The 27352-nt window shown below is 52.6% G+C and overlaps 1 protein-coding gene across 3 annotated transcripts in view; it reads left to right on the top strand.

Moving 5' to 3' along the window:
* GRAMD1B (GRAM domain containing 1B) overlaps positions 1–27352 on the top strand; it is a 196641-nt gene that overhangs the window by 46248 nt on the left and 123041 nt on the right. Inside the window, exon 1 of one of the 3 annotated variants that reach the window (XM_064173233.1) lies at positions 19768–19925. The exons of the other annotated variants lie outside the window; for them this stretch is intronic. Within the exon in view, the coding sequence (XP_064029303.1) occupies positions 19903–19925 (23 nt within the window). The 5' untranslated portion in view covers positions 19768–19902. Of the gene's footprint in view, positions 1–19767; positions 19926–27352 lie in introns of those variants that run through there. 3 annotated transcript variants of the gene reach the window in all.

Below are 27352 nucleotides of genomic sequence, written 5' to 3'. Positions count from 1 at the left end.
GAGCAGGAGGGAGGAAGAGCAGCATGAGCAGCAGATGGGTTGGTGGAGCAGGAGGAAGAGCAGCATGAGCAGCAGATGGGTTGGTGGAGCAGGAGAGAGAGCAGCATGAGCAGAAGATGAGTTGGTGGAGCAGGAGGGAGGAAGAGCAGCATGAGCAGAAGATGGGTTGGTGGAGCAGGAGGGAGGAAGAGTAGCATGAGCAGAAGATGGGTTGGTGGAGCAGGAGGGAGGAAGAGCAGCATGAGCAGCAGATGGGTTGGTGGAGCAGGAGGGAGGAAGAGCAGCATGAGCAGAAGATGGGTTGGTGGAGCAGGAGGGAGGAAGAGCAGCATGAGCAGCAGATGGGTTGGTGGAGCAGGAGGGAGGAAGAGCAGCATGAGCAGCAGATGGGTTGGTGGAGCAGGAGGGAGGAAGAGCAGCATGAGCAGCAGATGGGTTGGTGGAGCAGGAGGGAGGAAGAGCAGCATGAGCAGCAGATGGGTTGGTGGAGCAGGAGGAAGAGCAGCATGAGCTGAAGATGAGTTCTTTGCCTGCTCCAGAAGGGGGCTGGGAGGAAGATCCTCTCTCTTCCTCAGCATCCTACTAGACCTATTGGACGGTGGCAGCAGGGAGGAGCTGGGGGAGGGGCCGGGCAATGGCTCTGCTCTTGTGCCAGACTCCAGCCAAGTGTCTGTGCTGGGACCATCTGCTTGAGATGCTTTTCCTGCTCATCTCTGGAGGGGCAGGAGGGAACCCTTAGGGAAGTCACTTTAGCGCCCATCCCATCGTTCTGCCCCTCCTGTCACGTTGTTTGTCTTCTCTTCATCCTCTTTTGACTTTCCCTTTCTCTTCCCTCCTCCTTCACTGCTCTTGTCCCCTGCTAGGCCAAGCAGCAAGCATGGAGACGTCTGATATGGCGACAGCAAAGGTAGGATGGAAATGCTGCCGGCCTCACTGTGCGTAAGTGCTTTCGCTTGGCACCTTCTTACTTCGTGTCTCCACCCTCCTGACCCTTCCCCCTGGTGCTGGGAGTGCTGCTGGGGCTGGGGCAGATGCTGGGCTGCAGGTTCTGGAAGGAACTCAGTGGCCACCAGGTCTCCATGCTGCTTTGCTCCTAGGGCTGGAGAGGAAGCCTCCAAGCGTGGCTGCTGAAGGCGAAGGCAGGAGCCGGGATGCTGGCACAGCCTGCTTGGCTGCCGTGTGGCAAAGGGACGCCAGAGGGTGCTTGAGGGGCAGCTCCCCAGCTCCCAGGCGCTGTGGGAGTGGCAGTGCCTTTTGGCAGCCTCATTCCTTCTTTATCCGATGGCTTTTTCCCCTCTGGACAGGCTCTCGGGGGAGTGGAGAGGGAGAAAGTAATTAGAGCTTCGAGATGCATCCTCCCTGCTCTCTGAGGATGCTCTGCCTGGCTGTGCTGCTGGCCTGGGGCAGGTGGTTAGGGACTGCTGTCCTGTGGGCTGGCAGATGGGAAATGTGTGGAATTGGATGGGTTGGGATCAGCTTGGGAGGTAGAAATGGGAGCTGTAGGCTCTGTGCATGGCTTGCACCAAGGGCAAGCAGCAGAACCACCACAGAGCGCCTGTGTCTCGTGGCAGGACCCACTGGTGGTGCCCTGGGAGCAAGTGGGTTGTTGCCTAGCATGAGCTTGCCACCAGGGTGACTTCCCTTGGCAAGAGAAAGGTTGGAGTGCAGAGAATGGCTGCCAAATGCTCTCAGCTCAGCAGGGACTGACACTGAGCACAGTCACAAAGAGCCACGGCTTGGAAGCAAGGAGTGACAAGTGGCAGGAGCAGGGACAAGAGTCCTGCTGGAGAGCTTGTGCTGAACTGGGTGCTCTAGCATGGGCAGCTCTGTGCCAGGAGGCAGCTGCTCTCTGCCTTGGGGGTAGCAGCCCATGGTTACAAGTTGGTTATGCCTCAGCTAGAACTCAAATTGAGTTTGTTTTCCCTTTCCAGCTCTGTAGGAACAATTTCTTGGCTGCCAGAGTGGTCAGGGCTTGGCACAGGCTGCCCAGGGAGGTGGTGGAGTCCTCATCCCTGGAGGTGTTGAAGGTCAGGGTTTGGCACAGGCTGCCCAGGGAGGTGATGGAGTCCTCATCCCTGGAGGTGTTGAAGGTCAGAGCTTGGCAGAGGCTGCCCAGGGAGGTGGTGGAGTCCCCATCCCTGGAGGTGTTCAAGGTCAGAGCTTGGCAGAGGCTGCCCAGGGAGGTGATGGAGTCCTCATCCCTGGAGGTATTGAAGGTCAGAGCTTGGCACAGGCTGCCCAGGGAGGTGATGGAGTCCTCATCCCTGGAGGTGTTGAAGGTCAGAGCTTGGCACAGGCTGCCCAGGGAGGTGGTGGAGTCCTCATCCCTGGAGGTGTTCAAGGAACTTGTGGCCATGGCATTTGGGGCCATGGTTTGGTGGCCATGGTGGGGTTGGGTTGATAATTGGAGTGGATGATCTTGGAGGGCTTTTCCCAACCCAAACAGCCTTCCAGTAGCTGAAATGGAGCCTAGAAGAGGGCTGGGGAGGGACTATTGGCAAAGTCATGTAATGAAAGGAGGAGGAGGAATGGGTTTAAAGTGGCAGAGGAGAGAGATTGAAACTGGATGTGGGGAAGAAGTGATGGGGGTGAGAGACTGGCACAGGTTGAGGGTGATGAGAGACTGGCACAGGTTGAGGGTGAGGAGACACTGGCACAGGTTTCCCAGGGAGGTTGTGGAGCACAGAAGCACCCAATGTGATCAAAGATCACATTGGGTGCTTCTGTGCTCCACAACCTCCCTGGAGATGTTCAGGACCAGCTTGGATGAGGCCTTGAGCAACCTGTTCTGGTGGGACATGTCCCTGCTGTGTACTCCTCAAGTCCTTTTCTCAGCCTGGCTGACCCTGCCCTGATTTGCCCTGCATGTTGATGCAGGTTTGGAGGTTCTCAGTGTCTGCCAGAAGGTTGTGTGAAGTGATTCAGGCCAAGTGTTTGCTTTGCCAAGCTGCCACCAGCCTCACTGTGGTGTTGGTTCATGCTTCAACTGCTTGGTCCCTGCAGATCCACTTAGTGCTTGCACAAAGAGCTCACCCCAGTGAGTGCTGGAGGGGCAGTGCCAGGGGAGCCAGCTGGAGATGGCACTCCAGCTGCTGCTTTGGCATGCTGAGGGGCTCTGCCTTTGCTGTGTTGAAACCCAGGCTAAACCAACAAAGTTGTTGGAGTCAGTTTGGGGGCAGTGTCTTCTCCCTAGGATCCCTAGGAGGAAATGGCCTGGAGTTGTGCCAGGGCAGGGTTAGGTCAGAGAGGAGGAACCTTCCTTGCTGCCAGAGTGGTCAGGGATTGGCACAGGCTGCCCAGGGTGGTGATGGAGTCCCCATGGCTGGAGGTGCCCAAGCAATGAGTAGCAGAGGCTGTCTGGGCCATGGTGCAGTGGTCATGGAGGTGTTGGGTAGAAACTTGGGCTGGATGAAGGAGTGGAGTGATGAGAGCTGAGCCTGCTTGGAGCCAGAGACCTCCAGAAATCTCTTCCAGTAGGGTGAGGGGCAAGGGCTTGGCACAGGCTGCCCAGGGAGGTGATGGAGTCCCCATGCCTGGAGGAGATGTTCAGGAAACCTGTGGCCATGGCACTGTGGGCCAGGGCTTGGTGGCCATGGTGAGGCTGGGCTGAAGGTTGGACTGGATGATCTTGGAGAGCTTTTCCAGCCCAGACAATCCTGTGCCTCCAAGTGGATTCCTCTGAATGAGGAGGGAAAGTGTGGCTGCTTCTGTGCTCCTCCCAGAGTCTTCCCCTGGGCCACAGTGAAGCTCAGAAGCACAGCAGAGAAGTTCCTTTGCTTTCTGGGCTGTGTGGAGTCCTCAGCCCTGTGGCCATGGCACTTGGGGCCAGGCTTTGGTGGCCATGGTGGGGCTGGGTTGATGTTGGGCTGGATGATCTCAGAGGACTTTCCCAAGCAGGACAACAAAGCTCAGAAGCACAGCAGAGAAGTTCCTTTGCTTTCTGGGCTGTGTGGAGTCCTCAGCCCTGCAGGTGATCCAGAACCCTGTGGCCATGGCACTTGGGGCCAGGCTTTGGTGGCCATGGTGGGGCTGGGCTGATGTTAGCCTGGATGATCTCAGAGGCCTTTCCCAAGCAGAACAGTTCTGTGAAAGTCACTTTAAAACTCTGCCTCTGACATTTTTAGAGCTGCTTGCTCCTCATCAGCTCACAGCACAGTGCTCAAGCCCCACCTGAGTGTGGCTCTGCTGCAAACCTCATTATCTTGTCAGGAAAATGAGCTGAAAGAATTGAGTCTGGCTTGAACCTTCTAGAAGAGATCCAGCTTAGAGCTGAGCTCTGCTACCAAGACCACTGTAAGACAGACAGCTACATTTGGACTCTGCTCTGCCCTGCTGCTGCCACATCTGCAGTGCTGTGTCCAGTGCTGGACCCCTCAGTTCAGGAAGGACCTCAGGGAGCTGCTTGAGAGAGCCCAGCCCAGAGCCCCCCAAGCTGCTGCAGGCAGTGAACATCTCCTGTGGGGCCAGGCTGAGGGAGCTTGGACATTCCAGACCCACCTGGATGTGTTCCTGTGTGCCCTGCTCTGGACTGGATGATCTCTGGAGGTCCCTTCCAACCCCTCCCAGTCTGTCTGTGACTTGCAGGGATGATGTTCCCTGTCCAACCCAAATGTTCTTGCATGGTCTGTTTTCTTCTCTGAGTTTGGGGCAGTTCCCTCTCATGGTTGGGTTGGAGCCTGCAGGGGATGCTGGAATCCAGGAGTGTCCACTTCAGCATGGGCAGAAACTTCTCTGCTGAAGGTGCTGGAGCCCTGGAGCAGGCTGCCCAGAGAGGCTGTGGAGTTTCCTTCTCTGGAGACATTCAGGAGCCATCTGGATGTGCTCCTGTTTGCTTTGGCAGGGGGCTGGGCTCTGGAGGATCTCTGAGCTCTGTTCCAACCCCTCCCATTCTGTGATTCTCTTTGCTTGCGTTTTGCTGGGGTTAGCCTGGGTCATAGAATCAGGCAGGGTTGGAAGGGAGCACAAGGAGCAGCCAGTTCCAGCCCCCCTGCCACAGACAGGGACACCTCACACCAGGTCAGGCTGTCCAGAGCCTCATCCAACCTGGCCTCAAACACCTCCAGCCATGGGGCCTCAACCTCCTCCCTGGGCAACCCATTCCAGCCTCTCACCACTCTCCTGCTCAACAACTTCCTCCTCACCTCCAGCCTCACTCTCCCCACCTCCACCCTTGCTCCATTCCTCCCACTCCTGCCACTCCCTCACACCCTCAAAAGTCCCTCCCCAGCTTTTTTGCAGCCCCCTTCAGATGCTGGAAGGCCACAAGAAGGTCCCCTGGGAGCCTCCTCTGCTGCAGCCTGCACAGCCCCAACTCTTTCAGGCTGTGCTCACAGCAGAGCTGCTGCAGCCTCTCAGCATCCTCCTGGCCCTGCTCTGGACACTCTCCAGCATCTCCACAGCCCTCTTGTGCCAGGGGCTCCAGAGCTGGATGCAGCACTCCAGGTGGGTCTCAGCAGAGCAGAGCAGAGCAGAGCAGAGCAGAGAGGCAGGATCAATTCCCTCACCCCCACACTGCTGCTGCAGCCCAGGCTCTGCTTGGCTCTCTGGGCTGCCAGTGCACACTGCTGGCTGCTGTTGGCTCCTGGGTCAGCAGCTGCTGAACAAGTTGAAGAGATTTCTTTTCCCAGGCTGAGCTGATGCCAGGAAGTGGGCACAGGCTGCAGTGCCAGGGTGTCACTTCCAGAGCTGCTCTCCATTGTGTTGCTCTGTGACTTCCTTTCCTGCTGGGGCACCTTAACCTTTCACATTGTCTCAGGAGCTGCCATTTCCTGGCATCCTGAGGAATGGCTCCAGCTTTGGGGCATTAAAGAGGTGAATGCAGCTTGCACTGCTCTGCAGCCTGTGGTTTTCATCCCAGGGCAAGGAATCATTCACCTTCATCTTGCTCCAGGCTGCAGTCAGAGAAGTGTCCCTTGTGAGGCTGTCACAGAGTGCTTGGGGCTGCAGGGAACCCTCCAGGGTCGTCTTGCCCAACCCCCCTGCAGCCAGCAGGGACATCTCAGGTTGCTCAGGGCCACATGAAGTCTGACCTTGAGTGCCTCCAGGGATGGGATCTCAACCACAGCCCTGGGCAAGCTGTTCAGGATTTCACCACCCTCATTGTGCAGAGCTTCTCCTGATCTCCAACCTCAATCTGCCCTGCTCCAGTTCCAGACCATTGTCCTTCATCCTATCCTCACAGGCCCTCCTGAACAGTCCCTCCTCAGCCTGCCTGCAGGTCCACTTCAGATATTGAAATGCAGCTCTAAGGTCTCCCTAGAACCTTCTCCAGGCTGAACAGCTCCAACTCTCCCAGCCTGTCCCCATAGCAGAGGTTCTGCAGCCTCTGAGCATCACAGAATGATTTAGGTTGGAAGGGACCTCAAAGTTCAGCCATTTCCAACCCCCTGCCATGAGCAGGGACACCTCCCACTGGAACAAGTCAATGAAGACCTCATCCAACCTGGTGCTGAACACCTCCCTGGGCAACCTGTGCCAGGCTCTCACCACCCTCAACCTCTGCCAGTCTCTCACCACCCTCACTCCTTCTTGTGGCCTGCCAGGATCTGAAGGGGGCTGCAAAAAAGCTGGGGAGGGACTTTTGAGGGTGTGAGGGAGTGTCAGGAGTGGGGGGAATGGAGCAAAGCTGGAGGTGAGGAGAGTGAGGCTGGAGGTGAGGAGGAAGTTGTTAAGCAGGAGAGTGGTGAGAGGCTGGAATGGGTTGCCCAGGGAGGGAGTTGAGGCCCCATGGCTGGAGGTGTTTGAGGCCAGGCTGGCTGAGGCTGTGTGCAGCCTGCTCTAGGGTAGGGTGTCCCTGGGCATGGCAGGGGGTTGGAGCTGCCTGCTCCTTCTGCTCCCTTCCAACACCACCTCCCTGGAGGTGTTGAAGGCCAAGCTGGATGGGTGGCCTTGGTCTACTGGGAGATGTCCCTGCCCATGGTGGGGGAGGTTGGAACAAGATGATCTTGAAGGTCCCTTCCATCCCCACTCATTCCATCAATCTATGATTTGCTCAGGGTCAAAAATACTCCCAAATTACAGCTCTGACTTTCCAGCAGCTCCCTGAAATGCTTCTGCCTGCAGGGCCAAGCTTTGACATCAGAGCACTTCACATGGAACCACCACAGAAGCAGAAGATGAGACCTTGCAAACCACAGAACCATAGAATGGTTCAGGTGGGAAAGGACTTCAGAGCTCAGCCAGATCCAACCCTCCTGTGCCAGGGACAGCTCCCTCTAGAACAGGTCACTCAGGGCCTCATCCAACCTGGTCCTCAACACCTCCAGGGATCCCATTCTGTGCTTCTGTGCTCCACAACCTCCCTGGGCAACCTGTGCCAGTGTCTCAGCACCTTCAACCTCTGCCAGTCTCTCACCTCCCTCACTCCTTCCTCACAGCCAGTTTCCATCTCCCCTCTGCCACTCCAAACCCATTCCTCCTCCTCCTCCTCTCATTCCCAGACCTTCTCAGTAGTCCCTCCCCAGCCCTCCTGCAGCCCCCTGCAGCTCCTGCAAGGCCACTCCAAGCTCTCCTCCAAGCCTTCTCCTCTCCAGGCTGCACAGCCCCAACTCTCTCAGCCTGTGCTCAGAGCAGAGCTGCTGCAGCCCTCTCAGCATCTTGGTGGCCTCTTCTGGGCTGGCTCCAACCTTTCCATGTGCTGCTTGTGCTGGGGGCTGCAGAACTGCCCCCAGGACTGCAGAACTGCCCCCAGGACTGTAGGTGGGGTCTGAGGAGAGCAGAGCCCAGGGGCAGAATCCCCTCCCTTGCCCTGCTGCCCACACTGCTCTTGCTGCATGTTGTCCTCCTCCCTCTCCATGCCTCTTCACACCTTTTTCTGGTGTTAACTGCTGCTCAGTATGGCTGCAGAGAGGAGTCACTGAGGGCACAGGGGCTGGGTTGGGCTGCAAGGAGGGCAGTGAAAGGGAGAAGGACCTTGCCCTGTGCCCACACTGCTCTGGCACAACCCTGTGCTGGGCTGCACTCCCACTCAGACCTCTCCAGCCCTGCTGGCCACACTCCACAGAAGCAATTCTGCCACTTTACTACGTGGGGCACCTTGCTTTGGGCTGATGATGTGGTGCTGTGGCACCTCCCAGCCTTGCTTGTGTGGTGCCCAGTTGCAAGCAGAGAGCTCCAAGCTCCTCCTGCAAAGGACCTCAGCTTTGTCCTTGCTTCTCGCTGGGTGCCAAGGCAAAAAGTAGCTTAAGCTGCAAGAAGGGGAAAAGAAAAAGCCCCACAGAAACCACCCACCAAGTACAAAGTAGGCCAGGGAGCAGCTGGAGTGCTTCCTGGGAAAGCATGAATCACTTCCCAGGTAATCAGCTGCTGGAGATGAGGAACATAAATCACTGAGCTGCCTTTCATTCCCCTGACGCTGAAAGGTTCCTCCTCTCTGCGCTGCCAATGCCTCCGTGGAAAGCCCTTTTAGAGGGGGGGGTGGTGCTGAGAGATGTAAGCTGCTGATTTGCTTGTTCCAGCTGGGAGGAGAAGGGTTCCACTTAGGAGGTGTCATGGGAATAATGAGTGAGGGCAGAGGAGATGCTCACTGAGAGTGCTGCAGAGCTTTGGAGGTGAGCTTCATAGAGTCACAGGACCAGGCAGGTTGGCAGAGAGCTCCAAGCTCCTGCAGCCCAACCCAGCACCCAGCCCTGCCCAACCAACCAGACCATGGCACTAAGTGCCCCAGCCAGGCTTGGCTGCAACACCTCCAGCCACAGCCACTCCACCACCTCCCTGGGCAGCCCATTCCAGTGCCAATCACTCTCTCTGACAACAACTTCCTAACAACATCCAGCCTAGACCTGCCCTGGCACAGCTTGAGGCTGTGTCCCCTTCTTCTGTTGCTGGCTGCCTGGCAGCAGAGCCCAACCCCACCTGGCTACAGCCTCCCTGCAGGCAGCTGCAGGCAGCAATGAGCTCTGCTCTGAGCCTCCTCTGCTGCAGGCTGCACCCCTCCAGCTCCCTCAGCCTCTCCTCATAGGGTTTGTGTTCAGCCACGGAGTTGAGAGATCAGAGAACCCCCCCTGTGGGGACAGGCTGAGAGCTGGGGGTGTTAAGGAGGACTTGGAGCTGCTGGAGAGGGTCCAGAAGAGGGCACAAAGATGATCAGAGGGCTGTGGGTACGTGCTGAGAGAGTTGGGGCTGTTCAGCCTGGAGAAGAGGAGGCTCCAGAGAGACCTTAGAGCAGCCTGCCAGGACCTGAAGGGGCTGCAGGAGAGCTGGGGAAGGGACTTTGGACAAGGGCTGGGAGTGTCAGGAGGAGGGAGAATGGCTTTGAGCTGGGAGAGGGGAGAGGGAGAGTGGGGATGAGGAAGAGATTGTTGAGAGTGAGGGTACGGAGAGACTGGCACAGGTTGAGGGTGCTGAGACACTGGCACAGGTTGGGGGTGGTGAGACACTGGCACAGGTTGGGGGTGGTGAGACACAGGCACAGGTTTCCCAGGGAGGTTGTGGAGCACAGAAGCACCCAATGTGATCAAAGATCCCATTGGGTGCTTCTGTGCTCCACAACCTCCCTGGAGGTGTTCAGGACCAGGCTGGATGAGACCTTGAGCAACCTGTGCTGGTGAGAGGTGCCCCTGCCCATGGCACTGTGTTGGTGAAGGGACTGGATGTGATGCTCAGTGCCATGGTTTAGTTGGTATGATGATGCCAGCAGTAGTTTGGACTTGCTGATCATGAAGGTCTTGTCCAACCTGATTGATCCTGGATGATCTTTGGGATCCCTTCCAACCCCAACCCATGCTGTGTGATGGTCTCCTTGGTTGTTGTGAGGCTCGGACTGGGGTCACTGGGGAGGTGTCTGTACAGGGGGGAAGGACATGAGGCAGCACAGAACAGCTGCAGTGCTAAAGAGGAAGCACTGCTGGATGGCTTCTGACTTCTGTAGCTGTCTCTCTGCTCCCAGCTTTCATCCATGCTCTGAGAGGGGAGGAGGCCAAAAAGCTGTGCTGTTCTTTCACATTTTGCTGTCACTTCTCTTTCTCTCTTCCCTTTTCTTTCTCTCTTCTCTTTTCTCTCTCTTCTCTTTACTCTCTTCCCTTTTCTTTCTTCTCTTTTCTCTCTCTTCTCTTTTCTCTCTTCTCTTTTCTTTCTCTCTCTTCTTTTTTCTCTCTCTTCTCTTTTCTCTCTTCTCTTTTCTCTCTTCTCTTTTCTCTCTTCTCTTTTTACTCTCTTCTCTTTTCTCTCCTCTCCTGTCCTCTCTTCTCTTCTCTTTTCTCTTCTCTTTTCTCTCTCTTTTTTTCTCTCTTCTCTTTTCTCTCTCTTTTCTCTTTTCTCTCTCTTCTCTCTTTTCTTTTCTCTCTCTTCTCTTTTCTCTCTTCTCTTTTCTCTCTTCTCTTTTCTCTCCTCTCCTGTCCTCTCTTCTCTTCTCTTTTCTCTTTTCTCTCTCTTCACTTTTCTCTCTCTTTTTTTCTCTCTTCTCTTTTCTCTCTCTTTTCTCTTTTCTCTCTCTTCTCTCTTTTCTTTTCTCTCTCTTCTCTTTTCTCTCTTCTCTTTTCTCTCTTCTCTTTTCTCTCCTCTCCTGTCCTCTCTTCTCTTCTCTTTTCTCTTTTCTCTCTCTTCACTTTTCTCTCTCTTTTTTTCTCTCTTCTCTTTTCTCTCTCTTTTCTCTCTTCTCTCTCTTCTCTCTTTTCGCTTTTCTCTCTCTTCTCTTTTCTCTCGTCTCTTTTCTCTCTTCTCTTTTCTCTCTCTTCTCTCTTTTCTCTTTTCTCTCTCTTCTCTTTTCTCTCTTCTCTTTTTGCTCTCTTCTCTTTTCTCTCCTCTCCTCTCTTCCCTTTTCTCTCCTCTCCTCTCTTCTCTTTTCTCTCTCTTCTCTCTTCTCTTTTTGCTGTCTTCTCTTTTTGCTCTGTTCTCTTTTCTCTGTCTTTTCTCTCTTCTCTTTTCTCTCTCTTTTCTGTCTCATTTATCTTTTTTTTCTCTCCTCACTCTTTTTTCTCTCTCCCCCTCTTTCCTCTCTCTTTCTGTTTTCTCTCTCCCCCTCTTCCTTCTCCCCCTCCTCTCTTCCCTCTCCCCCTCCTGTTCGACTTCCTCCTCCTGGTGGAAGCAAGCAGCAGCCACAGGGGAGGCTGCATTCCTGCTGGGGACCAGAAGTACTCAGAACGTTAGTGGCAGTGAGCCAGGATCCAAATTATCTCCTTTAATCCTTTTTGAAGTCTGAGAGTTTGGCCTGGAGGGGGAGGGTCAGGGAAGAAGGCAGAACAACAGGCACCATCTGAGCTCCTCTTGCTGCCGTTTGGTGTTTGTGCATAGCACAGGGTGTAAAGAGAAGGAGAAGCCTCAACGACCACAATTTGAAGGCAAAGAAGTTCTTTGACTTCGAGATTTCCTGGCTGGAAGGGACAATTCTGAACATCTGAGGCAACCTCCTGTAATGAAGGTGGAAAACCAGAGACTGGTCCTGTACACAGGCTAAAGACAAATGAGGGCAAAGGATGAGGGAGGTTGGCATGGAAGAAATGATGAGAAGATGGCAGGCTGAGGGGCAGGGGGGAAAGGTAATCTGATGGCTGAGATGTGGGTCATAGAATGGGTTGGGTTGGAAGGGACCTCAAAGGTCATCCAGTCCCCTGCCATGGGCAAGGACACCTCCCACCAGCACAGGTTGCTCAAGGGCTCATCCAGCCTGGCCTTGAACTCCACCAGGCAGGGGGCAGCCACAGCCTCCCTGGGCAGCCTGTGTGCCCACCCTCCCTGGGAAGAATTTCTTCCTCATCTCCAGCCTCCCTCTTCCAGCTCAAAGCCATTCCCATGGTCCTGTCACTGTGAGTGTCAGGGGCTGCAAGGGACCTCCAGAGCTCATCCAGCCCAACCCCCCTGCAGAGCAAAATCACCTATACCAGGTCACACAGGAATGCATCCAGGCAGGTCCTGAGTATCTCCAGAGAGGGAGACTCCAAACATCCTGAGGGAGACTGCCAGAACATTCTGAGAATCCCTCAGAGTGCTCCCAGAGGACACAGAGCTGCTGGGGTGAGCACTGCTCATGGTCTGCAGGGGAAAGAAGTTACCCAACTGCCACTTCTGTTCTTGGGAAGAGGAAGGAAGGGTAAGGAGCCTGCCCAGTGCCTCAGATAAGGCAGAAAAACCTCCTCTTCACCTCCTCCACAGCCCCCCTGGGCAGCCTGTGCCAGGCTCTGCCACCCTCACAGGGATAAAATTCCTCCTCCTGTTCCCATGGCACTTCCTCTGCCTCAGCTCCCACCACTGCCCTTGTGCTGGCATTGGGCATCCCCCAGCAGAGCAGAGCTGGCTCCAGCCTCTGCCACTCACCTGCACATCTTTATGACCACTGCTGAGGTCTATACATATTGGTAGTCATTGCTCAGATCCTCTCTCAGCCTTCTCCTCTCCAGACCAAGCAGCCCCTGGTCCTTCAGCCTCTCCTCATCAGGCAGTGCTCCAGTGCCTGCAGCATCCTTGCAGCCCTCCCTTGGACTCCTCTCAGCTCCTCCTCTCCCAGCAGCACAGCCCCAGCTCCCTCAAGCTCTGCTCCTAACAGAGCTGTTCCATTCCCTCCAGCAGCTTTGTGCCTCTGTGCTGGACTCTCTCAAGCAGTTCCATGTCCCTCTTGAACTTGGGGGGGGCAAGAACTGGACCCAGCTTCCTTGTAGCCTCCTTCAGGTACTGGAAGGGACCTGAGAACAAAGCACAACACTGAGAGATGTGAAGGCAGTCAGCTGAAATGGGAAGAAATGGCTGCTGAGGGAGGAGTGTAAAAGAAGGGAAGAAGGAAGCAGGAGCAGGTTGTGAGAGGGATGTAAGATGAAGAATGGAAGAAGGAAGCAGGAGCAGGTTGAGGGAGGGATGTAAGATGAAGAATGGAAGAAGGAAGCAGGAGCAGGTTGAGGGAGGGATGTAAGATGAAGAAGGGAAGAAGGAAGCAGGAGCAGGTTGAGGGAGGGATGTAAGATGAAGAATGGAAGAAGGAAGCAGGAGCAGGTTGAGGGAGGGATGTAAGATGAAGAATGGAAGAAGGAAGCAGGAGCAGGTTGAGAGAGGGATGTAAGATGAAGAATGGAAGAAGGAAGCAGGAGCAGGTTGAGGGAGGGATGTAAGATGAAGAATGGAAGAAGGAAGCAGGAGCAGGTTGAGAGAGGGATGTAAGATGAAGAAGGGAAGAAGGAAGCAGGAGCAGGTTGAGAGAGGGATGTAAGATGAAGAATGGAAGAAGGAAGCAGGAGCAGGTTGAGGGAGGGATGTAAGATGAAGAAGGGAAGAAGGAAGCAGGAGCAGGTTGAGAGAGGGATGTAAGATGAAGAAGGGAAGAAGGAAGCAGGAGCAGGTTGAGGGAGGGATGTAAGATGAAGAAGGGAAGAAGGAAGCAGGAGCAGATGGAGAGAGGAATGTGCTGATTAGGAAGAGGCAAAGATGCAGGCAGGATTGTGGTGGTGTTTTGGCCACAACACCACTTGCTCTTGGGCATCCTTCACTGACCTCAAGTGTTACAGAATCATGGAGTGGTGTGGGTTGAAAAGGACCTCAAAGACCATCTAGTTCCAACCCTTGCCATGGGCAGGGACACCTCCCACTGGAGAGGTTGCTCAAAGCCCTTACAGTGTGGAGTCCCACAGGAGAGTGAGAAGGGGAATTGGAATTGACAGGCAGCTGACCATGAGCCAGCAGTGTGCCCAGGTGGCAAAGAAAGCCAAAGGCATCCTGGCTGGGATCAGAACTGCTGCATCCAGCAGGAGCAGGGAGGGGATTGTCCTCCTGGACTCTGCTCTGGGGAGGCCACAGCTGCAGTGTTGTGTTCAGGTTTGGGCTCCTCAGTACAAGAAGGATGTGGAGGTGCTGGAGCCAGTGCAGAGGAGGGCAAGGGAGCTGTGAAGGGCCTGGGGAGTAAATCTGCTGAGGAGCAACTGAAGGAGCTGGGGATGGTTGGTGTGGAACAGAGGAGGCTGAGGGCAGAGCTCATTGCTGTCTGCAGCTACCTGAGAGGAGGTCGTGGGGAGGCTGCTGCTGGGCTCTGCTCACAGGCAAACAGTGACAGAAGCAGAGGGAATGGCCTCAAGCTGCCACTGGGCAGGCTTAGGCTGGGCAGTAGGAAGAATTCCCCAGCAAGAGTGGTCAGTGGCTGGAATGAGCTGCCCAGGGAGGTGCTGGAGTCACCAACCCTGGGGGGGTTTGAAGGTGGTTTGGTGCTTGGGGCTGAGGCTTAGGTGCACCTTGCCCCTGGGTTGGGCTTGGTGATGCTGAGAGGCTCTTCCAACCTGAACGTTTCTGTGCTGCTGGCTGGGGAGCTGCTGTAGCAGAGGCACAAATGGGTTTGGGTCTCTCAAGCCACAGACCTGAGGGTTTCTCTTTCCATGTTTTACCTTTCCTCTCTTCTTTTATCCCATGCTTTCCCACTGCCCAGGGATGCTGTGGCTGCCTCCTCCCTGGAGGTGTTCAAGGCCAGCTTGGATGAGGCCTTGAGTGACCTGTGCTGGTGGGAGGTGCCCATGGCAGGGGGGGGCTGGGACTGGAAGGGCTTTGAGGTCCCTTCCAACCCAACCCATTCTGTGGCTGTATGAATGCTCCTGCTTGATGGGATGAGCACTCAGGATGGAGTAGGTAGATAATTTAGCTGGAATTCGACTTGCCTGTGACTTCTGAGTATTCTTAGCACTGTGGAGGTGGACAGGCTGATTGTGCACAGCCTCTTGCTATCCACGTACCCTCCTTTGTTCTCTCACTGCACTTCTAACTTCTTCTTTCTCCCCCTTCTCTCTTTTCTTCTGTTTTCTTTTTTTCTTTATCTTCCCCCTCTCTTCATTCTTCTTTCCCCCTCTCTTCCTTTTTTCTTTCCCCTCTCTTCTTTTCTTCTTTCCCTCTCTCTTCTTTCTTCTTTCCCCTCTCTTCTTTTTTTCTTTCCCCTCTCTTCTTTTTTTCTTTCCCCTCTCTTCTTTTTTTCTTTCCCCTCTCTTCTTTTTTTCTTTCCCCTCTCTTCTTTCTTCTTTCCCCTCTCTTCTTTTTTTCTTTCCCCTCTCTTCTTTTTTTCTCTCCCCTCTCTTCTTTTCTTCTTTCCCCTCTCTTCTTCTTTCCCCTCTCTTCATTCTTCTTTCCCCCTCTCTTCTTTTCTTCTTTCCCCCTCTCTTCTTTTCTTCTTTCCCCTCTATTCTTTTCTTCTTTCCCCTCTCTTCTTCTTTCCCCTCTCTTCTTCTTTCCCCTCTCTTCTTTTCTTCTTTCCCCTCTATTCTTTTCTTCTTCCCCCTCTCTTCTTTCTCCCTCTCCACCTCTCTCCCTCTTCTCCTTTCCCCCTCTCTCCCTCTTCTACTTCCTCTCTCTCTCTCTCTCTTCTCCTTTCTCTCTCTCTCTACCTCTTCTCCTTTCCCCCTCTCTCCCTACCTCTTCTCCTTTCCCCCTCTCTCCCTCTTCTACTTCCTCTCTCTCTCTCCCTCTTCTCCTTTCTCTCTCTCTTTTCTCCTTTCCCCCTCTCTCCCTCTTCTCCTTTCTCTCTCTCTCCCCTTTCTCCTTTCCCTCTCTCCCTTTTCTCCTTTTCCTCTCTCTCCCTTTTCTCTTTTCCCCCTCTCTCCCTTCTCTCCTTTCCCCCTCTTTCCCTTTTCTTCCCTGCCTTCAAATGATTATATTCAAAAGCTAGAGAAAGAGCCTTTGGTTTCTGAAGCTCTAGATGGAGATGTCCCTGCTGGCTGCAGGGGGGTTGGGCAAGAGGACCCTGGAGGGTCCCCTCCAGCCCCAGTGCTCTGTGACAGCCTCACAAGGGACACTTGTGAGCAACCTGTGCTGGTGAGAGGTGTCCCTGCCTATGACAGGGGTTTGCAACTGGCTGAGCTTTGAGGTCCCTTCCAACCTAAACCATTCTGTGATTCTATCCTTCTTGAACACCTCCAGGGATGAGGACTCCACCACCTCCCTGGGCAGCCTGCTCCAATCCCTGACCACTCTTGCAGCAATGAAATTGTTTCTGCTGTGAGGATTTCAGAGCTCTACACTTTGGCCACAACAACCCCAAGCAGCTCCAGGCTGGGGCCAGAGTGGCTGAGAGCAGGCAGGCAGAGAGGGCCCTGGGGGTGCTGGCAGAGAGCAGCTGCAGAGGAGGCAGCAGTGCCCAGGTGGGCAGCAGAGCCAATGGCATCCTGGGCTGGCTCAGGAGCAGTGTGGGCAGCAGGACAAGGGAGGTTCTTGTGCCCCTGTGCTCAGCACTGCTCAGGCCACCCCTGCAGTGCTGTGTCCAGTTCTGGGCTCCTCCATTGCAGAGAGCTGCTGAGGTGCTGGAAGGTGTTGAGAGAAGGGCAGCAAGGCTGGGGAGGGGCCTGGAGCACAGCCCTGTGAGGAGAGGCTGAGGGAGCTGGGGGGGTGCAGCCTGCAGCAGAGGAGGCTGAGGGCAGAGCTGATTGCTGCCTGCAGCTGCCTGCAGGGAGGCTGTAGCCAGGTGGGGTTGGGCTCTGCTGCCAGGCAGCCAGCAACAGAAGAAGGGGACACAGCCTCAAGCTGTGCCAGGGCAGGTCTAGGCTGGATGTTGTTAGGAAGTTCCTGGCAGAGAGAGTGATTGGCACTGGAATGGGCTGCCCAGGGAGGTGGTGGAGTGGCCGTGGCTGGAGGTGTTGCAGCCAAGCCTGGCTGGGGCACTGAGTGCCATGGTCTGGTTGGTTGGGCAGGGCTGGGGGCTAGGTTGGGCTGCAGGAGCTTGGAGCTATCTGCCAACCTGCCTGGTTCTATGAAAGGACAGAGGGTGAGGAGTTGAGGACCTGTGCTGGTGGCAGCTGCTCACTCAGTCCCTGCTCTATTCCATGACCACAGGGAACAGGATGCTGTGTGTCCATGAGAAGAGTTAATTGCTGCTGGCTCGTTGGGCAGAGCAGGGTGGGCACACCACAGCCATCAAGCAGACGAATAGTGCTGGGTGCTAGGTTGGACTGGATGAGCTTGGAGGTCTCTTCCAACCTGGTTGGTTCTGATTCTATGCTCCAGAGAGCAGATCCCAGCTGGGCTGTGGTGGAGGTGGCTGCCCCTGGCAGCTGCATGCTTAGGCAGACAGTTCCTTTCTCCCCAGTGTGCTGTCTCCTTTGCTAACCCTCACGTTGGTTGGTTGATTTCATTCCTAAAACAGTACATGAGTGCTTAGCTCTTAATACCTTTCTTGCCTGAGCTTTCATTCCCAAACATGTGACTCTGCAGCATTAGTCTGTCCCAGATTTGCCAAGCTTGCAGGTCTCCTGACCCATTTTACAGTGCTGTGCTTTGCCTCCCTCCTTGACAACCTGCAGGCCACAGATGAGAAGCTTCTCGTGGAGAAAAGCTGAGTCCAAGCCAGGCATCTTTGAGCAGCCTTGCAGTGCCTGAAGGGGCTACAGGAGAGCTGGGGAGGGGCTTCTGGCAAGGGCTGGGAGTGACAGGATGAGGGGAATGGATTGAAGGGATTCTCCTGCTCTCTTCTCCCTTGCAAGAGGGGAGATGGAGAGTGGAGATGAGGAAGGCATTCTTGAGAGTGAGGGTGGGGAGAGACTGGCACAGGTTGCCCAGGGAAGTTGCCCCCTGCTTGGAGGTGTTGAAGGCCAGGCTGGATGGGAGAACCTCTGCTATGGGCACAGCCTGGGAGAGCTGGGTCTGTCCAGCCTGGAGAAGAGGAGGCTCCAGGGAGACCTTGGAGCAGCCTGCCAGTGCCTGAAGGGGCTGCAGGAGAGCTGGGAAGGGATTTTGGACAAGGGCTGTGAGTGCCAAGAGGAGGGAGAATGGCTTTGAGGTGGGAGAGGGGAGAGGGAGAGTGGAGATGAGGAAGATACTGTTGAGAGTGAGGGTGGGGAGAGCCTGGCACAGGTTGCCCAGGGAGGCTGTGGATGTCCCTCCCAGGGGCAGTTGGCTCAGGCCTGGAGCAAGCTGTGCTGGTGAGAAGTGTCCCTGCCCGTGGCAGGGGGTTGGGACTGGATGACCTTGGAGGTCCCTTCCAACCCATTCCTCGAGTCTGTGATCTGAGACAGGCTGGAATTCATGAGGGCTGAATCTGAGGCTGTGTGGGGTGGGCCTGGAGAGCTTTTGCCAGGCTGCTTGCTGCGTGGCAATGCTCCTGCCCAGCTTCAGGGCCAGGTTAGTGCTTTGTCTCTAGACATAAGAAGGCAGCTTGGGGAGTTCATGTCAGAAACAGTTCTCAGAGTGGTTCAGATCTCTGCTAGCAGCAGTGTCCCCTGCAGGGTCCTGTCCATCCCCTTCCTTCACAGAGGGAGTGGAAGCCTCTTGTGCACAGGACACAGCTTCACACTAGTGGCTTCCTTTTGCAGCAGACAGCCCAAGCAGGGTGGTGGCTAATGAGGTTAGAACTGGAAACACACACACACAGAAACACAGAATGCCAGGTTGAAGGAACCTCAAGGATCATCTGGTCCAAGTCTGCCTCTGCCCTGGCTGTCAGAGGATCAGGAGTTCTGGTGCCTCTATTAAGCAAGATCTGGCAGCAGAGAAGTGTTTGTTGCTTCTCAAGGGCACTGTGGACATCACTGCTCCAGTTTCTCCTTGGGCAATGGAGACAAACCAGAACAGAGACTTCTTTGGCCCCCAGCACCCTCTTGTCTCCAGGGAGGTGAACAGAGTGGAGGAGATGATTTTCCAGATGGAGATGTTGTGGTGTTCCACTCGGAGAGGTCAACTGCAGCTAGAATCATAGACCTGTTGAGGTTGAGAGAGACCTCAGAGCTCATCCAGTCCAACAACTCCCCCAGGGCTCCCAATCCCTTCCCTGCTGCTGATCCACTGCCACTGAAGCACCTCCCTCAGCACCACATCCACACAGCTTTGAGACAGCTCCAGGGATGGGGACTGTGCCAGTGCCAATGCCTGAGGACCCTTTCTGGGAAGAAATCCTTCCTGATATCCAACCTGAACCTCCCTTGGCACAACTTGAGGCCTTTTCCTCTTGTCCTTATCACTTGTTGTAAGCAAGATGAGACCAACCCCCACCTCCTCGCAGCCTCCTTGCAGCGAGGTCTCCTCTGCTGCAGACTAAACAACCCCAACTCCCTCAGCTGCTCTTCACAGGACTTGAGAACGTTCCAGACCCTTCACCAGCTGTAGATGATAAGTCGAGGTTGATAAGTAAGTCATAGATGATAAGTAACAGATGATAAGTTAGTAGCAGCTGATAAGGCAGAGGTGATAAGTCAGAGGTGATAAGTAGTAGATGATAAGCAGTGGATAAGTAGGTTGTAAATGACAAGGGGTAGGTGATAAGTCAGCGGTAGGTGATAAGTCAGAGGCAGACAAGTCAGTGGTCGATGCTTAGTCAGTAGCAGTTGCTAAGTCTCGGTGCCCAAAGGACTCTCCTGCCTGTCCCGGTGCTGGCGGTGGGTGCCGTGCGACCAGGATGCTCTCCCCCTCCCGCAGTGCCAGGGCAGGACTTTGCCTCCTGCCTCTCCCGAAGCTCTCAGCGTAGCCTCCCGCGGCGGGGAAGGAGCGCGGTGCGTGCGTGTGTGTGTGCGCGGTGCGGCCCCGTTAGCGGACTGCGGGCGGCGGGGCCGGGGCGGGCTGCGGGCTGCGGGCGGCGGCGGGGCCGGGGCGGGCGGCGGCGGGGCCGGGGCGGGCTGCGGCGGGGGCGGCGGCGGGGCCGGGCGGGCTGCGGGCTGCGGGCGGCGGCGGGGCCGGGCGGGCTGCGGCGGGGGCGGCGCGGCGGGGCGGGCAGGCAGGCGCAGCGGCCATGGGATGCTGCGCGGTGCCCGGGCCTGCCGGTGCCGCACATGCTCAGCAGAGAGCGGGGCGGCCCGGCCCCTGGCGCTGCTAGTGCGGGGAGCCCTCTGCCTATCGGCGGGGGTCTGGGGGGGGCAAGCCGCCCAAGGAGGGGGGCGACCGTGCCCCGGAGCGGGGGGCTCTGTGCATGGGGCTCGGCGCTCCCCGGGGGACGCTCTGCGGCCGGGGCTCCTCCAATATGTCCTGGGACCTCTGGAGCTGTCAGTGGGCAGACAAGGACACGGGCATCGGATTGTCGTGACTGTACTAATGAAAGGGTTCAAGCTCGCCTGGTAAGCGGGAAAGGGTGTGGGGTGGGGGGGCGCATGCTAGCTCTTACCCTCCCCCCTCCCCATCCTCCCCCCTTCCCAAAATCTTCTTCCTCCCTCCCAAAATCTCTTTTCATCCCGGCCCCGCTGCACGCCGCAGCGGCGAGCGCAGGGCTGCCGGCGCAGCGATGGGACGGGAAGAGACAGGAATAGATGAGAAGGGATGGGAAGGGATGGGAAGGGAAGGGAAGGGCTGGGATGCGCCCCTGGAAGTTGGCCGGTGCCTGCGCTGCAAAGCCCGGGCCACTGCAGCAGCGCCGGGCTGCGGCGGGGAGGGAGCCGCCGGGGAAGATGCGACAGCCACCGGCACTGCCTGGCCCGGGCAGCGCTGCACCATCGGGACCGCGGTGCCGCTGAGCCTGCCTCTGCTCTGGCCTGGCTGCATCTTCCTCCCTGCTGCCGCCACCCCTCCTCCTCCTCCTCTCGCTCCGGTTGTGCATGAATTTGCATCTGTGCGCCCAGGCTGCCGGCACCTGAGCCGCTGGCCCCGGGGGCTGCTCGGCTGCGGAGGACATCAGCGCCTGCGGGCTGGGGGCTGGTTTGTTAGCTCGGAGGGAAGGCAGGAGGAGGGGGAATGTTTGCCGGCCGATGTGCGTGGCAGGGCTCCTGCTCCGCTCCTCCTTTCCGTAGCTGCTTTTTGGGGATGAGCCTTCCTGGCATGGTTTTGTGGTCCTTGGTTGGAGTTGGGAGTCACAGCATCACAGCATCCCAGTATCATCAGGGTTGGAAGAGACCTCACAGCTCATCAAGTCCACCCCTTTAGCACAGAGCTCAAGGCCAGACCATGGCACCAAGTGCCACGTCCAGTCCTGCCTTGAACAGCTCCAGGGACGGCGACTCCACCACCTCCCCGGGCAGCCCATTCCAGTGGCCAATGACTCTCTCAGGGAAGAACTTTCTCCTCACCTCCAGCCTAAATCTCCCCTGGCACAGCCTGAGGCTGTGTCCTCTCCTTCTGGTGCTGGCCACCTGAGAGAAGAGAGCAACCTCCTCCTGGCCACAACCTCCCCTCAGGCAGAGAGAGTCGAGAGAGAGCCTCCTGCCAGGTACCCAAATGCTCCTGCGAGCTGTTCCTGAGTGGGTTTTTTGGGGGGGGAACTCTCTAGGTTTGGACTCGGGAAGCATAGAATGGTTTGAGGTGGAAGGGACCTTAAGGATCATTTATTCCAAGCCCTGTGTCCTAGGCAGGGACACCTCCCAGCAGCCCAGGGGCTTACAAGGTCTTTTCCAACCCAAACGCTTCTGGTTTTAAGTGGGCAGTGAAAGGAAACCTCGTGGGAGTGAAAAGCATCAGCAAAGCTGCGGACCTGAGATGCCCGAGTGGGAATATTTCGGTTAGTCAAGCTCCTGTTTTGTACAGGGAGGGGTTGAATAGGGAGCTAAGGTCAGTGGTTAGCTCTCCTGCATGGACTTGGGCAAAAAGGATTTGCCACGAGTGGGAAAAATCTCGAGTGGGAAAATCTCGACTGGGGAAAAAATGCTTGAGTGAAAAATCTGGAGTGAAAGAAGCCTTGGGTAAAAAATCTTGAGTGGAAAAATCTCGAGTGGAAAAAATGAGTGGGGAAAAATGTTTGAGTTTAAAATTTGGACTGAAAGAAGGCTTGGGTAAAAAAATATTGAGTAGAAAAATCTCGAGTGGAAAAAATGAGTGGGGAAAAATGTTTGAGTTTAAAATTTGGAGTGAAAGAAGCCTTGGGTAAAAAATTATCAAGGTGAAAAATCTCGAGTGGAAAAAAATGAGTGGGGAAAAAATGCTTGAGTGAAAAATCTGGAGTGAAAGAAGCCTTGGGTAAAAAATCTTGAGTGGAAAAATCTCGAGTGGAAAAAATGAGTGGGGAAAAATGTTTGAGTTTAAAATTTGGACTGAAAGAAGGCTTGGGTAAAAAAATATTGAGTAGAAAAATCTCGAGTGGAAAAAAATGAGTGGGGAAAAATATTTGAGTGAAAAATCCTGAGTGAAAGAAGCCTTGGGTAATAAATTGTCGAGTGGAAAAATCTCGAGTGGAAAAATGTTTGAGTGAAAAATCCTGAGTGAAGGATGACCTAGGTAAAAAATCTCGAGTGGAAAAAAATGAGTGGGGAAAAATGCTTGAGTGAAAAATCTGGAGTGAAAGAAGACTTAGATAAAAAATCTCGAGTGGGAAAATGTTTGAGTGAAAAAAGACTTAGATAAAAAATCTTGAGTGGAAAAATCTCGAGTGGAAAAAAATGAGTGGGGAAAAAATGCTTGAGTGAAAAATCTGGAGTGAAAAATGCCTTGGGTAAGAAATTGTTGAGTAGAAAAATCTCGTGTGGAAAAATGTTTGAGTGGGAAAAATGTTTGAGTGAAAAAATACTTAGATTAAAAATCTTGAGTGGAAAAAAATGAGTGGGGGAAAAATGCTTGAGTGAAAAATCTGGAATGAAAGAAGCTTTGGGTAAAAAATATTGCTTGGAAAAATCTCGTGGGGAAAAATTTGAGTGGGGAAAAAATGCTTGAGTGAAAAATCTGGAGTGAAAGAAGCCTTGGGTAAGAAATTGTCGAGTGGAAAAGACTCGAGTGGAAAAAAAATGAGTGGGGGAAAATGTTTGAGTGAAAAATCCTGAGTGAAAGAAGACTTAGATAAAAAATCTCGAGTGGAAAAATCTCGAGTGGAAAAAAATGAGTGGGGAAAAAATGCCTGAGTGAAAAATCCTGAGTGAAAGAAGGCTTGGGTAAAAAAATCTCGAGTGGGAAAAATTGGGTGGGGAAAAATGAGTGAAAAATCCTGAGTGAAAGGCGACCTAGGTAAAAAATCTTGAGTGGAAAAATCTCGAGTGGAAAAGAATGAGTGGGGGAAAATGCTTGAGTGAAAAATCCAGAGTGAAAGAAGGCTTGGGTAAGAAATTGTTGCGTGGAAAAATCTCGAGTGGAAAAATGAGTGGGAAAAATGTTTGAGTGAAAAAGCTGGAGTGAAAGAAGCCTTGGGTAAGAAATTGTCGAGTGGAAAAACGTTTGAGTGGAGAAAAATGTTTGAGTGAAAAAGCTGGAGTGAAAGACGACCTAGGTAAAAAATCTTGAGTGGAAAAATCTCGAGTGGAAAAAAAATGAGTGGGGGAAAATGCTTGAGTGAAAAATCCTGAGTGAAAGAAGGCTTGGGTAAAAAATCTTGAGTGGAACAATCTCGAGTGAAAAATCTTGGGTAAAAAATAATTAATTACCAATTAAAAAAAATCTTGAGTGGAAATTCTGGAGTGGGGGAAAAAAAAAGTCTTGAGTGGGGAAAAAAAAATCCTGATTAAAAAAATCTTGAGAGGGAAAAAAAAAACCAAATCTTGAGTGGAAATTCTGGAGCAAAACAAAATCCTGAGTGGGTAAAAAACACTAGGGAGGGATGGAGCAAAGGTGGAGGTGGGGAGAGTGAGGCTGGAGGTGAGGAGGAAGTTGTTGAGCAGGAGAGTGGTGAGAGGCTGGAATGGGTTGCCCAGGGAGGGGGTTGAGGCTCCATGGCTGGAGGTGTTTGAGGCCAGGCTGGCTGAGGCTGTGTGCAGCCTGCTCTAGGGTAGGGTGTCCCTGGGCATGGCAGGGGTTGGCACTGCCTGCTCCTTGTGCTCCCTTCCAGCCCTGCCTGGCTCTGTGATGCTATGGATTGAGGCATTGATCCCTGTGCCTGCCAGCCAGGGACAGGTCCTTGTTGTGATTCTAAGAGATTCAGAGTGGGGGGGGGGGGAAAGTCTGGAGTGAAGAAAATCAGGAATGAAAAATGTTGGGTAAGAAATCTTGAGTTAAAAAACCTAAATCTTGATTTAAAGGAAAAAAAAATCTTGAGTGAAAAAATCCAAAGTACAAAAAGTCCTCAGTGGGGGGGGGGGGGGGGGGGGGGGGGGGGAGGGGGGGGGGAGAATCTTGATATAAAAAAAAAATTGGGGTGAAAAAAATCTTGAGTGAAAATTCTGGAGTCAAAAAGAGTCAAAAAGTCTTAGGTGAGAATGTGGAGGAGAAGCAAGGCTGGAGGGAAAAGAGTCTGGGGGAGAAAGGAGTCTGGAGGGAAAGGAGTCTGGAAGGGGAAAAAGTTCCTGAGTGAAAATATTGAGGGGGCAAAAAATCCTTGAGAAGAAAACTCTTGAGAACAATAAATCCTGAGGGGAAATAAATCCTGAGGGAAAATAAATCCTGAGTGAAAATCTTGAGGGGGAAAAAATTCTGAGTGAAAATATGGAGAAGAAAATCTTGAGTGGAAATAGATCCTGAGTGAAAATCTTGAGTGAAAATAAATCCTGAGTGAAAATGTTGAGGAAAAAAGATCCTGGGTGAAAATCTTGAGGGAAAAAAAGTCCTGAAGTGAAAATATTGAGAAGAAAACATTGAGTGGAAATAAATCCTGAGTGAAAATATGGAAAAGAAAATCTTGAGTGGAAATAAATCCTGAGTGAAAATCTTGAGGAAAAAAGATCCTGAGTGAAAATCTTGAGGGGAAATAAATCCTGAGTGAAAATCTTGAGGGGAAAATAAATCCTCAGTGAAAATCTTGAGGGGAAAATAAATCCTCAGTGAAAATCTTGAGGGGAAAATAAATCCTCAGTGAAAATCTTGAGGGGAAAATAAATCCTCAGTGAAAATATGGAGAAGAAAATCTTGAGTGGAAATAGATCCTGAGTGAAAATCTTGAGGGGGAAAAAAATCTTGAGGTGAAAATAAATCCTGAGTGAAAATAAATCCTGAGGGGAAAAAAATCCTGAGGGGAAATAAATTCTGAGTGAAAATCTTGAGGGGAAAAAAATCCTGTGTGAAAATCTTGAGGTGAAAATAAATCCTGAGTGAAAATCCTGAGTGAAAATAAATCCTGAGTGAAAATCTTGAGGGGGAAAAAAATCTTGAGGTGAAAATAAATCCTGAGTGAAAATCTTGAGGGAAAAAAAAATTCTGAGTGAAAATATGGAGAAGAAAATCTTGAGTGGAAATAAATCCTGAGTGAAAATCTTAAGGAAAAAAGATCCTGAGTGAAAATCTTGAGGGGGGGAAAAAAGTCCTGAAGTGAAAATATTGAGAAGAAAACCTTGAGTGGAAATAAATCCTCAGTGAAAATCTTGAGTGGAAATAAATCCTGAGTGAAAATCTTGGGGGAAAATAAATCCTCAGTGAAAATCTTGAGTGAAAATAAATCCTGAGTGAAAATCTTGAGGGAAAATAAATCCTGGGTGAAAATCTTGAGGGAAAAAGATCCTGGGTGAAAATCTTGAGGGGAAAAAAAGTCCTAAAGTGAAAATATTGAGAAGAAAATCTTGAGTGTAAATAAATCCTGAGTGAAAATCTTGAGGGAAAAAAATCCTGAGTGAAAATCTTGAGGGAAAAAAATCCTGAGTGAAAATCTTGAGGGAAAATAAATCCTGAGGGAAAAAAATCCTGAGTGAAAATCTTGAGGGAAAATAAATCCTGAGTGAAAATCTTGAGGAGAAAAAAAATCCTGAGATAAAATCTTGAGAAGAAAATCTTGAGTGGAAATAAATCCTGGGTGAAAATCTTGAGGAAAAAAAATCTTGAGTGAAAATCCTGAGTGAAAATAAATCCTGAGTGAAAATAAATCCTGAGTGAAAATAAATCCTGAGTGAAAATCTTGAGGTCAAAATCCTGAGTGAAAATAAATCCTGAGTGAAAATAAATCCTGAGTGAAAATCTTGAGGTCAAAATCCTGAGTGAAAATAAATCCTGAGTGAAAATAAATCCTGAGTGAAAATCTTGAGGTCAAAATCCTGAGTGAAAATAAATCCTGAGTGAAAATAAATCCTGAGTGAAAATCTTGAGGGGAAAATAAATCCTGAGTGAAAATATTGAGGAAAAAAAATCCTGAGTGAAATTATTGAGGAAAAAAAATCCTGAGTGAAAATCTTGAGGTCAAAATCTTGAGTGAAAATAAATCCTGAGTGAAAATCTTGAGGGGGAAAAAAAAATCTGAGTGAAAATCTTGAGGTCAAAATCCTGAGTGAAAAGAAATCCTGAGTGAAAATATGGAGGAAAAAAGATCCTGAGTGAAAATCTTGAGTGAAAATAAATCCTGAGTGAAAATATTGATGGGAAAAAAAGATTCTGAGTGAAAATCTTGAGGGGGGAAAAAAATCCTGAGTGGAAATCTTGAGTAGAAAATCTTGAGTGAAAATAAATCCTGAGTGAAAATATTGGAGGGGGGGGGGGGGAAGGGATTCTGAGTGAAAATCTTGAGGAATAAAAATCCTGAGTGAAAATCTCGAGGGGGAAAAAGATCTTGAGGGGATAAAAAAAATCCTGAGTGAAAAAAATCTTGAGTGGAATCAAAGCAAAACCCCAAACCTTGAGTCTGTCTCTCCAGCTCTAGCATGTCAGAACGACTTAGTTGGGCTCTTTGCTGCCTGCAGCTGCCTGCAGGGAGGCTGTAGCCAGCTGGGGTTGGGCTCTGCTGCCAGGCAGGCAGGGACAGAACAAGGGGGCACAGCCTGAAGTTGTGCCAGGGCAGGTCTAGGCTGGATGTTAGGAGGAAGCTGTTGGCAGAGAGAGTGATTGGCACTGGAATGGGCTGCCCAGGGAGGTGGTGGAGTGGCTGTGGCTGGAGGTGTTGCAGCCAAGCCTGGCTGGGGCACTGAGTGCCATGGTCTGGTTGGTTGGGCAGGGCTGGGGGCTAGGTTGGGCTGCAGGAGCTTGGAGCTCTCTGCCAACCTGCCTGGTTCTGTGATTGCAACAGGATAGATTTAATCAGAACTCTATCAGATGGGAGCAGTTCCACAGCCAGCTCTGGGCTGGGACTTTGTCATTTGGGCTGAAATTGCAGTGGGAAGGACTCATTTGATTTTTCCCCCTCCCTATTTAATCCTTTTTTTTTCCCCCTCTCCTCTGCTAATGAAGCAGGAACTCATCACAGCACTAACAGCCTGGCTCTCGAGTGTGCTGCTTGGCAGCAGGATGAACCCAGCCCTTTCAGCTCCCTGCCTCTGGGCAGTGGGAGAAAACACTCAAGTTAGTTTTCATGTGGTTGTTTAAGTTCTTGTCAGGGTTTATTTCAGTTTGATTTGGGGCTTTCCCCCCCCCCCCAACCTCTTCCCTGTGTATAACAAACAACAGCAACCAAAAAAAGCAGCAGCACCACAGCACTGGGAAGCATCCTTGTCCTGGGCCCCAGGGGAGGGAGTAGAGCCAGCAGGGATGACTCAATAGGTCATTTCTTTCTTATTTATTTCATTTGGTTATTTTTTTGGAGGGGGTTTAAGTTCTTTTAAGGTTGGGTTTGGGGTTTTGGGTTTTTTTTGGGGGGAGGCTTTTATTTAGTTCCCCTGAGAGCCTTTGAAGTATCCCTGGGTGTGCATGGCTGGGTGGAAGGTGAGCTTTGTAGGGTGACAGAGCCCTTAGCATTTGGAGGTCTTGCAGATTTCCATCTCTTCCACTCCCCTCACCCCCTCTTTAAGGG

This window comes from Pogoniulus pusillus, chromosome 38, assembly GCF_015220805.1.
Source record: "Pogoniulus pusillus isolate bPogPus1 chromosome 38, bPogPus1.pri, whole genome shotgun sequence".
NCBI lineage: Eukaryota > Metazoa > Chordata > Aves > Piciformes > Lybiidae > Pogoniulus > Pogoniulus pusillus.
Note: the sequence above shows the minus strand (reverse complement) of the source record. Positions and strands in the feature narration are given on the sequence as shown.